The sequence below is a fragment of the Micromys minutus genome (genome assembly GCF_963924665.1).
Source record: "Micromys minutus genome assembly, chromosome: 11".
Lineage (NCBI taxonomy): Eukaryota > Metazoa > Chordata > Mammalia > Rodentia > Muridae > Micromys > Micromys minutus.
In genome coordinates, this window is record NC_137980.1 from 14,332,707 (window position 1) to 14,346,642 (window position 13,936).

At 47.5% G+C, this 13,936-nt stretch overlaps 1 protein-coding gene across 1 annotated transcript; it reads left to right on the forward strand.

Moving 5' to 3' along the window:
- Positions 1 to 1,063: 1,063 nt before the first annotated feature.
- Positions 1,064 to 13,247, forward strand: ANKRD34B (ankyrin repeat domain 34B; the record flags this gene model as incomplete). Its single annotated transcript, XM_080925253.1, has 4 exons — positions 1,064 to 1,148; positions 2,706 to 2,789; positions 6,386 to 6,444; positions 11,698 to 13,247. Exon 4 carries the CDS (start codon positions 11,721 to 11,723, stop codon positions 13,245 to 13,247), a length of 1,527 nt encoding a protein of 508 aa, XP_080781379.1. The 5' UTR covers positions 1,064 to 1,148; positions 2,706 to 2,789; positions 6,386 to 6,444; positions 11,698 to 11,720.
- Between the last annotated feature and the right edge of the window lie 689 nt (positions 13,248 to 13,936).

Below are 13,936 nucleotides of genomic sequence, written 5' to 3' on the forward strand. Positions count from 1 at the left end.
CCCGCCCGTGTCTGCAGGGCAGGGGCGGGGGCCCGGCGGCACGGACCGGGGGACTGAGATCCAAGTCACCGCCGAATCGTTGTCTACAGTCACGCAGCTCGGACGGCGCGTCCGAGCAGGAGCCGATCGGGAGGGTGAAGGACCACTGCCGATCCGACAGCGCGTCCCAGGTCAGTCCGCCCGCTGCACTTGGGGAAACTTTGGGATACGGTGACAGCCGCGAGACTGAGGCACCGAGGGTCGCGAGGCCGTGTGGCCTCGGTGCGCCCCACGAAAAGGCACCTGCCGCACATCTGACACTGCAGCTACCAGGGCGGGGACCGAGACCCTGCTACCGCGGACCACTGCGGGCCACCGAGGGCCAGCGGGCTTCAGGGCCCTCCCGGGAGACTCCGACTCGCCCGCGCCCCGCCGCGCGCCTCCGGGACCCCGCGGGGCTGCGGATTCCGCCGCCTTCGGGCCTCGCGACGCGGGAGGAGCGGCCCGGGGCCCAGGGCTGCGGGGTGGGAGCCCGGCGGCGGCAGCGGCGCGCGCTCGGCCGGTGGAGCGCGCGGGTCGCGGGGTCCGGCTGGAGCGCGTGGCCGCAGGTGCCCGTGACCGCTGGGCAGCGGAGGAGCGGAGCGCGGGCTGGGGCCGCGGAGCCTATTGCAACCTCGGGCTGCAGGAACCGGGGTCGCCGGATAGGTAGTCCTGTCCCTGCGGCTCCCGGGTGCGCACATTCTTGGCACCGGGCATCCAGACCCCCTCAGTGGAGAGCGGGCTTCAGAGTGGTGCCTTCCCGGGCGGAGGACCAGTGCTGCCCGCTCTCTGGCACGCCATCTCCCCAGCGAGGGCCGCGTGCTAGGCTGCGCGGGGACCACTGCCCAGGGCCTCCTGGCACAAGCCTTTTTCGTGGACAGCTGCCTGCCCTGGCTTGGAGTGGAGGCGACGAAATGAGCACCCCGCCCCCATCCGCGCCCCAGCGCTGTCGCCCCAGTCACCTTCCTTTGCCCTTCTCCGACAGCACCTTGGACCTGCACTCTCCAGATCTGGGGGAAATCTGAGGAAACCAGGCAAGGACCTTGGAGACGCTCTGCCTGCATACTCAACAGCCTGGAAATCCAGTCACCTTGGTACCTCGCTGCTTCCCAGACACTTTGGAGGGACAGGTTTGCAATTTCTATCCCCTCCCTCAACCCCTCCCCCTGTCTCTGTTTCTGCTGAGGGAGGGAATCTTCTGAGGAGAAGCTGGGATCTAGGAACCCCATAGCCTAGTCCCAGAGCCCAAGGAGGGGGCTCATGGGTTATTGAAAGACATCCTAGCTTTGTAGCTATGTGAAGGAAACAGCAAACCGTATAAACTTAACTCCTTCTCGTGGGCAGTTCTTGAATATTTCTTACAAGACCGGAGACCAGTCACTGCATCTTTTACTTGGCTCCGACTCTTTCCTTGCTGGGAAGACACATTTTGCTTGCGACCTCTGGCTGGCCTCACTCCAGTTGCTGTCTGGCCTTGGACTGCCTGCCTATCGGGACTAAGATTCTGAAGAGCTGACTAGGAAGAGAAAGCTGCAAGCCTCAGGTCCCAGTCCGCTCGGACTGGCTTGGACTCAGTTTTCCGCGGGACCCGTGGGCTCCCTGATCCTCCTCTGGGCTGTGGCAGCATCTCTGCCCTTTAATCCTTCGAGGAAACAGTCTAACAACTTGGGGATGATGGTGGGGGCACCCCTGTGTGAGCAGACACAGGACTTGGAAGCAACCAGGAAACAAACAGGAGTGAGGAATCTTTTTTTTTTTTTTTTTTTTTTTTTTTAAGTATTACATGATTCTGGAACTAAGAAAAGATGGAGATGCCATTGGTGTGTGCAGACTGGCATCTCCCTGTCAGGTCCCACTAGTCCAGGAGACTCACATAAGAAGGACCTGTATTGGGTGATGCATATTTGGAACCTAATACTAAATTCCTAAGCAGTAAATGCACCCCAGTTTTTAAATTCACAGTCATCTACTGTAATGTAGATATCCCCCGACCCCTATCTTAGGAACAATACCCCCAAACCTGGTAACTCTGGGAGAGCCCAGGTTCCCTGCCACCTCTTCCACATCGGGGCAGGAACTAGGACAAGAGAAAGGACTGTACTGAGCTTTCGAGTCATATACCCACTGTATGGCTCCACAGCCAGACAACTGTTTTATAAGAGGGAGCACAAAGGAAAATCACTCTCCTGACCCAACGAACGGAAAGCTGTGGACGGTGGGAGGACAAAGGCAACAGGAAGAAGATGGCCCCAAGATGGCTTTCCAAGCATGTCAGTCTCAGCATTACCATGTTGGGTACCACACTAATCAGGTACCCCAACTGGATTCTGCCGTGGGAAGTCTGTCATCTAAGAGGCAGGAAGATACTGAGATACGGAGTAGGGAGTACGGTCCTCCAGGCAGGCAGGTAAAAGGAATGACCTTGGAAGAGTCCAGTCATCTTTTCTGCTCTCTTGGACCAAATATGGACTGAGTCAGATGAGTACCAAGGGGTGGGCTTGCCTGCAAACAGAGTTGCCGTGCGTGGGATCCATTCCAGACTCATTTACAAGCTTGTAGTCGGTGAAATGTGATAAACCAAACACTGTAGGGATTTCTAAACAAGGAATTAAAGCACCCAACTCCAATGCAGGCAACAAATTGTCAGTGTTTATGTGCCTCTGAATAGCTCTGATTTCTTTTGGTAGGAGCTGACAGCTGGCTGACAGCAACCTCACCCAGCCAGAGAAGAGACAGAAAACCAAGTCTGAAATTAGGAATAATGTTTTCAGGTAACTTTCTATTTCCATTCGGAGTGGGTGTCTGGGGGGGTGAGTGTGGTTATGGTTTGCTCCGTTTGTCAACAGATATTTTCCCCCTGATTCTAAGGCACATGCTTTGCCTCTCTAGTCTCCTAGCGGCAGAGTAAAGAGCCAGGGGTCCCAGCCTTAGCCTGCACCCCCCATCCCCACTATCTGCTACCTCTGTTGTCTCCAGTCTTTCTGATTAATATGTTCATATGGCCAGTCTTTGGGGTTGTCAGCTAAGTGGGGGTGGGGGCAGCGTCTGGAAGTCCAGATGATCTGTCCACAGATTTGATATTCTGATAGCCCGGGACTGCTGGGGCCTCCAGGTCAAGGCTCATGCATACCAGTGGCTCTTCACAGGACAGCACTGATCACTCTGACAGGTCTCTCCCTCCAAAGCTTATTTCAAACTGCTCATTTGATAACCCTTTTCCTCTTTGTTTTTGAAAGTATATACCTTTAAGTCTTTAAAAAAGAAGGTAAATACATTTTTTTTGAGTGGAAGCCTAAGCAGTAAGGAAAGGCAAGGAAAGATGTACAAAGTACACAGTGATTCACTCTAACTAAAGTTAAAGATTTCTGCTTTTAACAAGGAGTGGGGCTAGAATGATGGCTCAACTCTTACGCGCACAGGCTTCTCTTCCAAAGGACCCAGGTTCAATTCCTACCACCTACATGGCCCCTCACATCTACCTATAACTCTTAGTTCTAGGGGATCTGATGCCCTTCTGTGGCATCTGATATGGGCAAACATTCATCCACATAATATAACAGACACACACGTGGGCAAATGTTTATATACATAAAATAAAACATAAGAGGAATAAAAATAGAGAGAGGGATTTACACAACTATTTAGTAATCCCGATCTAATCACGTAGGGACCCAAAGGGAAATCTAGTCAGTTCTTACTGGATTCCACTCAGTCCGATGAGCCGTTACTTGGAGAGTAATAATAGTCTATCTGTAATTTAAAGTTATATACTTAGTTTGTGTCACTTGCATGTTTTCACGTGGGTGCAGATGCACACACACATTGTTAGTATATGGCAGCTAGAAGACACCCTTACGTTTCATTGCTCAGGCACTGTCTATTCTGTGGTATGTGTGCACAGTATGTATGCATACATGTATGCACACTGCTCGTGTCAGTTTACAGGTGCATGTGCGTGTATGCGTGTGTGTGTGTGTGTGTGTGTGTGTGTTTTCCAGAAGTTGAGATTCAATATCTTCCTCGGTTCCGCTCCATAAAGCTCACTGATACAACTACCTACCTTTCTTGGTGAGTGCATGTGTGCACATGTGGGTGTGCATGTGTTCTGTTTTCACGTACCATATGCTGGAATTAGAGGCTGGCTGTGATATCCACCCTACATTTATGTGGACGCTGAGGATCTGAATTCTGCCTCACTTGCATGGAGAGTCCTTTACAGACTAAGACATCTCCCTAGCCTTTACCATATTTCCTAAAGTCTTTCACCAACTGGGAACTCACCAGGTGGCCATCCCAGTGAGGCCCAGGGATCTACCTATTCTGTTTCTTGAGTGCTGGGGTTACAGGCATGCACCACCATGCCCATATTTCTTCTAGTATCTGTCCAGGGGCTCAAACTCAGGTCTTCATGCTCTCAAAGTAACTGCTTTATCCACGAAGCCATCTTCACAGCCTGAGTATTTTAAAAGGCTTTGGATTTGGGATTCGATGAGAAGAGGGGGTCAGATTCTGCAATGGAATTCTTGAAAAGAGGAATGAATCAAGCAGGAGGCACAATAGGAAAGCTTTCTTCTGGTGCTGTCGAAGTTCACGTCCATGGGCACACAGAATAGATATCATAGGACGGCCACTCCACAGGATGATGAAGCCAACACCCCAGGAGGCCAAGGCTTGACTAGGGCACACAGCTTACATATACAGAAATTAGGATTGAACTCTGGGTCTGTCTGACTTTAGCCTGTTTCAGTTGACCTGTGACCCATGTGGAGGGCACAATGACACCGAGGAAGTGTCAGTAAAGCAGAGTAGCAAACAGGCTGACTGCGTGTCCACATGGTCTCAACCCTGAGTTCCCACAGGAGGAAAGGCCATTCTAGGCAAAAGAAGTGGGTCTTCATCAAACACTCTACGGAGAGCAAATCATTCAAATGTCAGGTTTGATCTGGCAAGACTGAAGAACTCCCCAGAGAGGGTGAAGGCCTACAGACAGGGTTGTTACAGTAAGACAGTGCGTCCACAATGGTGCCAAGGGAGCTGATCATAATCTGAGATTCCTCTTCTAGAAACATTGAGGCTTTCAACAGTAACAGATGGCCTTATGAAATATTAACATTCAAGTGGACTAAGAAGCCATTATAGCTCAGGAAGCACATGCCTATGTTGTAGAGACTCTGGAAACTGTGGCAGAAGGATTGCTGGAGCCCAGGTATTCAGGCCAGTCTCAGCAACCAACGTAATCTCAAGGGCTGGGGAGCCAGCTCACTTGGTTAAGCAATTGCCATGCAAATGTGAGGACCTGAGTGGTCTCCAGCAAATACATAAAATGTACACACGTGTAATCTTAGCACTGGGAAAGCAGGGTCAGCTAGATCCATGGGTTCGATGGCCAGCTAACAGCCTTATCAGAGACCCCTAGGTAGCTCCCGAAAGATATTGGAGATTGAACTCTGGCTACACACAGGCATGCCCCCACCCCAGTGAACGTGCACCTGCATCCACACACAACAATGGTTTACAAACAGAATTTATTCCAGTGAAAAGTAAGCCTCCTAGACTCTCTCTTTTTTTATTTTTTTTTTTTTTCTGCTATCATCTATATAATAAAGAAGGCAGAGAGTTGGTATTCAGCTCAGCTGCACTGGGATTCTGTGGTCCACAACATCCCATTTCTGAGGGATAAGAAAGAGGCCACTGCCCTCTCAGGTATCCCAGTGCCTAGTTTGTTGACAGTTCCCTGTCTTAGAGCCTCCTGACTCCAGCCTTGGTGAAAGAAAAGTTGTGAGCATAAGTGCTCAGGATTAGTGTTGTAGAATGTGTGTGTGTGTGTGTGTGTGTGTGTGTCTCTGTGTGTGTGTCTGTGTGTGTGTGTGTCTGTGTGGTATAAAGTAACCTAAAGTGTTTGCATCTTTCTTCACACTTAAAGGTTCTTAGAGTTAAGAATAAGAACAACCAAATAAGAGTCTCAGGGCATGATGGCATAGGCCTTGGGGGCAGAAGCAGTCAGATTTCTGTGAGTTCGAGACCCAGCCTGGTCTACATCTTAAGTTAGATAGCCAGGGCAACACAGTGAGACCTCATCTCAAACAAACAAACAAGAAGTTGAAACATGGTAACTTGTTCTTATTAAAGTGTCTATTTCTCAAGCATGACTTTGGCCTAAGGATACTTTTTCTTAACTTGATTTTTTTTTTTTTTTTGATTGTTACTGTATCCTTTCTTGGCTTAAATACTAAGTGTTTTCTGTATTTGATAGTATGTTCCAGTGCCTCCTAATTTCTTTGCATATTAAACTCATTTGTTTATGAAAATTGCAAAGAAGTCTTTTCTTTGGTGTTCTCATGTGAACTTCCAAATGGTTTGCTTCCAGAATAGACCTGCGAGCTGGGACCCACACCGCCATCTTAATTCCTGCACCCCACATCTCAGGTATGTTTTGATGGTAGAATAGCTTTTCTAGACTGCGGGGAGAGAAAGCCAAAGCGTTTGGTTTCCTTCAGGCTGTGCATCTGTTCCCTGAGTGCTTTGCTCATGAATGATATCGAAGTGGAGCCGGTTCAATCTGGAGTCCCGCCTTTTATGAGCTTATCCATGCCAATGGAACATTCAACAAAATATTAACGATATGATGAGAAACGGACTGAGTCATGAAAGGAAGGCCTCGTATGACCTACCTTTGCATTTCTTGACCTTTTCCGTATGCAGGCTTCTCTAATTCTGAGTGGTGCTATATGGAAGAGTGTGTGAAATACGCCGCTTAAAGAACAGATTCCTCTAAACACAACACCCTTTTGAGAAATGCAGCCTCATTGGGACTTGAGAGGCCTCTGGTGACCCTTCCGGATTACACCGTTTTTTTCCTCCTTCCACCAACAGCCACTATCCCTTTGGATGCTCATCATTGTCGTCCTCTTTGCTTTTGTCGTTGTCCTCCATTTATAACGAACTCCTAAAATAATAATAATAACCTTAACTAGATGGCATGCACAAAGCTCAATGATGAAGGAAGACTGGTGTGGACCGTATGTGCTGAAAGTCTCAGAAGTCAAGGCAGGACGCCCTCATGGTCCTGGTTCATGGAGGCCAGCTTTCTTATGCATCTCAGGATTACCTGCTTAGCAATGGTGTGGTCCTCAGTGGGCTAGGTACGCCTGCATCAGCCACAAAGCAAGACATTTACCCACAGGCCAGACTGATCTAAGCAGTTCCTAAATCAAGTCTTCCTTCTCACATGGTGACTCTAGGCTGTGGAGTTGACAGCTGATGTTAACTTGGACACTAGTCTGCCTCTTGCTAGAAATATTTTTGGATGCTGGAGTTCCCAGACTGGATTTCTGGTTGTCTGGGTTGTTTTGTTTGTTTTGTTTTTCCTGCTGCAAGTTCATTTTGTTTTGTGAGACAGGGTCTCTCTGTGGGGACTGACTTTGAACTTCTGGTCCTCCTGCTTCTCCTTCCCAAGTGCTGGGATTACAGGCAGGTGCCACGAAGCCCGGCGTTTTCCTTTCCTTTTTTCTTCACTGTGTTTGAGAGTCTCAGCACTGCTGCCATCCCTGTTTGTGGGTCTCTGGCCTCTTTCATGGTTTTAAGATCTCATAGTCTCTGAATATTCTTCATGGACTTTGGCTCACCCTCAGGGGGGTCCTTGCTCCCTTGAGGATACTGAGTTTTTGAAGTTTTTATCTTCCTGACTATTGGCTCATGACTAAAGGGCTGGGCCAAAGGACTAGTGAGCAGGCTAAGCACTCAGGTGACGCTCATCACCTGTGAGTCTCGCTGTGGACCATCCTGGTAGTGCATGAAACCCCGTGGTATTCTCTACAGCAGGTAGGCTGTTGAACGCAGACCTGGGCAGCTTTCTCCCCAGGAGTTCAAGGGTCTTCTGAAGCTGGTATGGGGAGTGGGATAGGCTTCGTCTCTTTTCAAACAATCACTTTCTTGTCTTTGGTCCGAAGACCCCCATTTTACCATTTTCAGAGAACAGACCCCCAGGTGGCCCCAGGGTGGAAGCAGGTACTGTCTGTCACTGGTGGGCTGCAGTTGGAGGAGCCTCCCAATCTCCCATGCCAGCATGACTCAGGGGACTGAGTGAACATGGAATTTATGTACTGCCGGGGATGGAGTCTCAGACTTGGGGTATGTGATAGGCTTTCTGCTGCTGTCCCCGGTCGGTCTCACCAGAGCAGCAAAGTCTTTGCCTGCTCCCTAGAATCTTTAGACTTGCTCCTTATTGTGGAACCCCAGGTCTAATGCATCCTGCTTTAAAGATTCTGTGTTGTACATGGGCTTAATTCTTGGCTTTCTCGGGCTAACTCCTCCTCTTTAGGACTTCCAGGCTGCTGTTATCTTCCCCGTTTTCATATTTCCTGAGTTTGGTTCTGCCCCTAGAAACAGAGCCTATCATCTTAGATGAATGCAGATTAGGTTTCTTCATCTCCCTTCTCCTTCGTCTGCCTGAAAGTCTTTTTTGTGTTAATTTAAAAATATTTATTATTAGTGTGTGTGTGTGTGTGTGTGTGTGTGTGTAAGAGAGAGAGAAAGAGAGAGAGAGAGAGAGAGAGACAGACAGACAGACAGACAGACAGACAGGCAGGCAGGCAGGCAGGCAGGCATGTGAGTAGAGACATGCCATCCTGGAGTTGGTTGTCTCTTTCACACTTTATGTAGGTTCTGGGGCTTGAACATGGGTCATCAGGCTTGCACACTGAGCACCTTTACTCACTAAGCCTTTTTATTGGATCCTCAATTTAATTTGTTTGTTTGTTATTGGTGTTGGGAGCAGAAATGGAAGCCTTTCATGTGCTAGGCAAATACTCTACCACTAAATTACATGCCTAGCTAAACCTGCTGAACTCTTACCCTGTCTTCAAAAAGAAGCTCCGGCGTCTGACGTCTGAGAAACCTCATTTGTTCCTAAACGACCAAAGCTGTTTAAATCTCATGAATCTTGCTATAACCAGCTCTATACAGCATCTTCCAGAGTTTCTGCGAGCTCCTCAGGACCGGCAGGTATCTTTGTAGCTCTGCCCAGCACCTATCAGGGACTTACAGACTGTCTTTCCCCTCTTGGTCTTCTAATCTCTCTCTCTCTCTCTCTCTCTCTCTCTCTCTCTCTCTCTCTCTCTCTCTCTCTCTCTCTCTCTCTCTCTCTCTCTCGACTAGTCTGTTAATCACCTCTCCTATTTTCAAACAGAAAATTCCCGGCACTCAATCCCAGTGCGTTTTTATTTGTTTATCTTTGAGACAGGGTCTCAGTGTCCAGCTCCCACACTGGCTGTAAACATATCATGTAGACCAGACTGACCTCACGGTGCTCCTGACTACACATCTCAGATGCCAGGATTGCAAAAGCCATCCACCAGCAGGGAGTCATAATCTTTTTTTTTTTTTTTTTTTTTTGACAGTTCTGAAACTTTATTTGACATACAGCAGGTTAGTTTACATCCACATTGACTATCTGTAGATTTCTGAATGTGGTAACAAGCATGTAAGTTACCAATGTGTAGAGCTTTTTTGGTGAATCCTCGTCCTCATTATGTTTTCTGGACAAACGTACTCGGATGAGATCTGGAACATTCCTCATTCCCAGACGGCTTTACTGAGCCTGGTGTCAATGCACACATTTGGAGTCCCCATCTCCTTCATGGAAAGTTTCTGAATTTCTTTGAGTGCCCTAGGATCACTCTTCTCGAAGCCCACTCCGTGGGTGCACTTTTGAGTGTTGGTGGTAGATTCTTGGGTCACCACCTCTTAATGGCAGAACAGCCCTTCTTCTTGGTATCCTTCTTTTTGGGAGCCATTCTGCTGGGCCCAAGTTGGAAATAAAGGGCACAAGGGATTGTGGGATAGAAAGTCATGTAGCCGTACAACTTCCGGGTCATGGGGAGTGGAGTGGGTGTAAGAGATGTGGTGGAAGTGTTGTGGTAAAATAAAAAATGGTTCTGTTGCTACCTGTCCTGTGGTCTCACTCCGCCGGAGCTCTAACAATCAATAACTTATCAAACAGACTTATATGTTAAATGCTCAATCCACAATCCCTCCACACAGTAAACTTACAACCAGTTGACAAAGATATAAACCGCCCACCTAGATAAAATAAATTGACCTAGACAAATCCATCTCTAGAAAGTTCCCATGGCTACTCAGAGCCACGCGGAGGAGATGGGCCATCCTCGCCTTCCATCTTGAATCTCCTGCTTCTCCTCCTCTTCCGCCTTACCAAAACTCTTCTCCCCGCCCCACTCTCTACTGTCCATCATGTATGGTCTTGACATCAACCTACAGTGAGAGGAGTCATAATCTTAAATTAAAATAAAAGTCAGGGATTGGCCAGTTTACTGTGCTATGTTGGGATTGTTCAGAAGTGAACAGCCATATTGGTCTAGGAACGTTCTTAGTTTTCATTTACACAGTGAATTTACACAGTGCCCTGTGTAAACTAGGGAGAGAGTCTTATGAGGCCTTGGTTACAACAAATAATAAAATATCCCATAAATAATGAAAAGATCCAGAGACTAGAAGAGACAATATATTTCTAAAGGTTACTCAGCTTATATCTACATGCTATACACACCACATTCATAACACCTACCTGATCTTTGTCTCCTATGGCAAGCACAGCTGAAAGACAAAGTTTTCTCTTAGCTCTATATAAATCGACAATTACCCCATCGGGAAACCCTCTCTCTGTTGAGGGATTCAGAATCAGAGATATTTAAATAAATTAAATGTATTTTTAGTGCCAATGATAAAAATTAAGTGATTACAAATGCTGCATTTCTCCTTTTAAATTTCTTCTATTTTATGTGTATATGCACATGCATGTTTTGCCTGCATGTATGTCTGAGCACTACTTGTATATCCGCCGGCTGAGATCACAAGAAGGCATCAGAGTCTCTGGACCTGGTATCACAGTTTTGACCAACATGAGGATGCTGGGAATTGAATCTGGACCCCCTGGAAGAGCAGCCGGAGCTCTTAATGACTAAACCATCTCTCCAGTTTCTTAAATAATAATAATAATTTTCTTTAAGATTTATGCTTGTTCCGGTGTGTGCATGCATGTACACAATGCAGTCTCTACATTGGTTTGTGGGAATACACAGAGCCATATGCTTACACTAGTAAAATCACACGAGGAGACTAGACAAGGCCCTGTTACGGCTTTCTGTCTTACCCCCTTCAGACAGGGTCTCTCACTAAACCTGGATCGTCTTTGCAGCTGGGCCAGCTGCTCAGGGAGAGCATGCAGTCCGCCCGTCTCTCTGACCATGATTGGGTCAGAGGCCCATGTGGTCACCTTCGTGCTTGCATAGCAAGCTCTCTTACCTGCTGGGCTGTAACCCAACATTGCTTCTTAACATGAGTGTTTAAGATACGTTCTTCAGGAGCAGAAAATAAGAAGACTGTCGTTAAATGTAAAATTTAGGAAAATACTGAGTTGGTGCTTCAAGGAAGAATTTGAAGAAACATTTTAACTTACAATTCCATAAAGCCTCCTATTACTCTGAAAAAAAATTTTTTTATTTTTGCAATTCATGATTTTCATCAGTAACATAGAGCCATGTATGTCCCGTTCATTCCTATTTCAGAAATAGACAAAATGAATGTAAGTTGGACATTGAGTCTGACTAATCACCAATTTTTTTTTTTTTTTTTTTTTTTTTTTTTTTTTTTGATGACCAGGTATTGATTTCTGACTTTTGAAGATGGATGAAGGCTCAGAAGTTTCAACGGATGGAAATTCCTTGATCAAAGCGGTGCATCAGAGCCGGCTTCGACTCACTAGACTTTTGCTAGAGGGTGGGGCCTACATCAACGAGAGCAACGACCGTGGGGAAACGCCTTTAATGATTGCTTGTAAGACCAAACATGTCGACCAGCAGAGCGTTGGTAGAGCCAAGATGGTTAAATACCTTCTAGAGAACAGCGCCGACCCCAACATCCAGGACAAATCCGGGAAAAGTGCCCTGATGCATGCGTGCCTGGAAAGAGCCGGCCCGGAGGTGGTCTCCTTGCTCCTCAAGAGTGGGGCGGATCCCAGCTTGCAGGACCATTCTGGTTACTCAGCTCTGGTTTATGCTATAAATGCAGAGGACAGAGATACCCTGAAAGTCCTCCTTAGTGCTTGCCAGGCAAAAGGGAAAGAGGTCATCATCATAACCACTGCGAAGTCGCCCTCTGGGAGGCACACCACCCAGCAGTACCTAAACATGCCCCCCGCAGACATGGAGGGGAGCCATCCGCCGGCCACGCCTTCGGAAATTGACATCAAAACAGCCTCGTTGCCACGTTCGTATTCTTCTGAGGCAGACCTGACGCTTTTTGGCTTCAAGGATAAGGAGTTCTCTGGAAGCAATGATAATACCCGGGACCCAGACTCTCCTCGGAGAAAGCCCGTGATGGCCACTAATGGGCCCAAGCTATCCCAGGCTCCAGCCTGGATCAAGAGCACCCCATCGTTAAAGCACCAGGCCAGAGTAGCCTCCTTGCAAGAGGAGCTCCAAGATATCACTCCAGAGGAAGAAATAGCCTACAAAACCAACGCGCTGACGCTTTCTAAGCGGTTCATCACCAGGCACCAGAGCATAGATGTAAAAGACACGGCACACTTGCTCAGAGCCTTTGACCAGGTCAACTCAAGGAAAATGTCCTACGATGAAATAAATTACCATTCTTTGTTTCCAGAAGGGAACCAGCCATGTGTGGAAATCCCCACCGACCAGGACCCAGATCCTAATCAGATTTTTGCTTCCACTCTAAAGAGTATAGTTCAAAAGCGAAACTCGGGGGCCAATCACTACAGCTCTGATTCGCAGCTCGCTGAGGGCATTACTCCTCCAACCGCAGAAGACGGCAAAGCTGCAAAGAAAAAGATCTTTGTGCCATCTCCTTCCTTGCTATCCGGGTCCAAAGAGTTAGTGGAGACTGCCCCTCCGGGACCCCTGAGCAGGAGGAACCACGCGGTTTTGGAAAGGCGTGGCTCTGGAGCTTTCCCCATAGATCACAGTGTCCTGCAGAGCAGACCCGGGTTCCTGCCGCCCTTGAATGTGAACCCTCACCCTCCCATTACAGACATTGGTGTCAACAATAAGATCTGCGGCCTGCTTTCTTGTGGCCAAAAAGTGCTTATGCCGACGGCCCCTATTTTCCCGAAAGAATCTAAAACCAAAAAGATGCTGTTACGAAGGCAGTCTCTGCAGACAGAACAAATTAAGCAATTAGTAAATTTTTAAGAGACCATTAGGAAACACATTGCGTTCAAATGTCTGTATCAGAATAACATAGGCTTAGAGAAGAAATCTTAACTATATCCTTTTAAAGTCTTAGCTTGTGCATCGCAGCTAGGCAAATCAAAATATAGTGTATTTTGTATTAGGTACTGTGAGCACACCTTAATATATAGCTTCTGAGGGAACTCTAACAAAATGAAAGCTGCTTTTCTCAAAATGTCCAATACTTATCAACTTTCATGTGGTCCACGTTTTTTCATCTAAACAAAACATTGCCGGGAAAGGAAATTGCCTGTGTTAGAAACAATTTTTAACATTCCAGATTGGCTTCGTGTTCTATTATGAAACAATGCTCTCAAGTCAGTAATTTGGTGGACACTTTGTGTCAACAAAATTGTAGTTTTTCCTGTTGCCCAAATCGTCAAAGCAAACTCATCAGTGAAGCTAAACTACAAAGGAAGAATAAAAAGGTCCCTTAAAGAGGTTGACTCGGGCAGGTTGGGGCAGGTAGAAGTCTAATTAAAAACTCTTAAAGCAGGAAAATCACAGTGGCTGCTAAATCTGCATCCAAATGGCAGATAAGGGGGGGGGGGGCAGAGGTGAAGCCTTGGAAGCCCAATAGCTCCAGTTTGGATTCCCATCCAGACAGAGCACTGCATAATCTGTAATCCCATCATTCCCTGTGGGGAGAT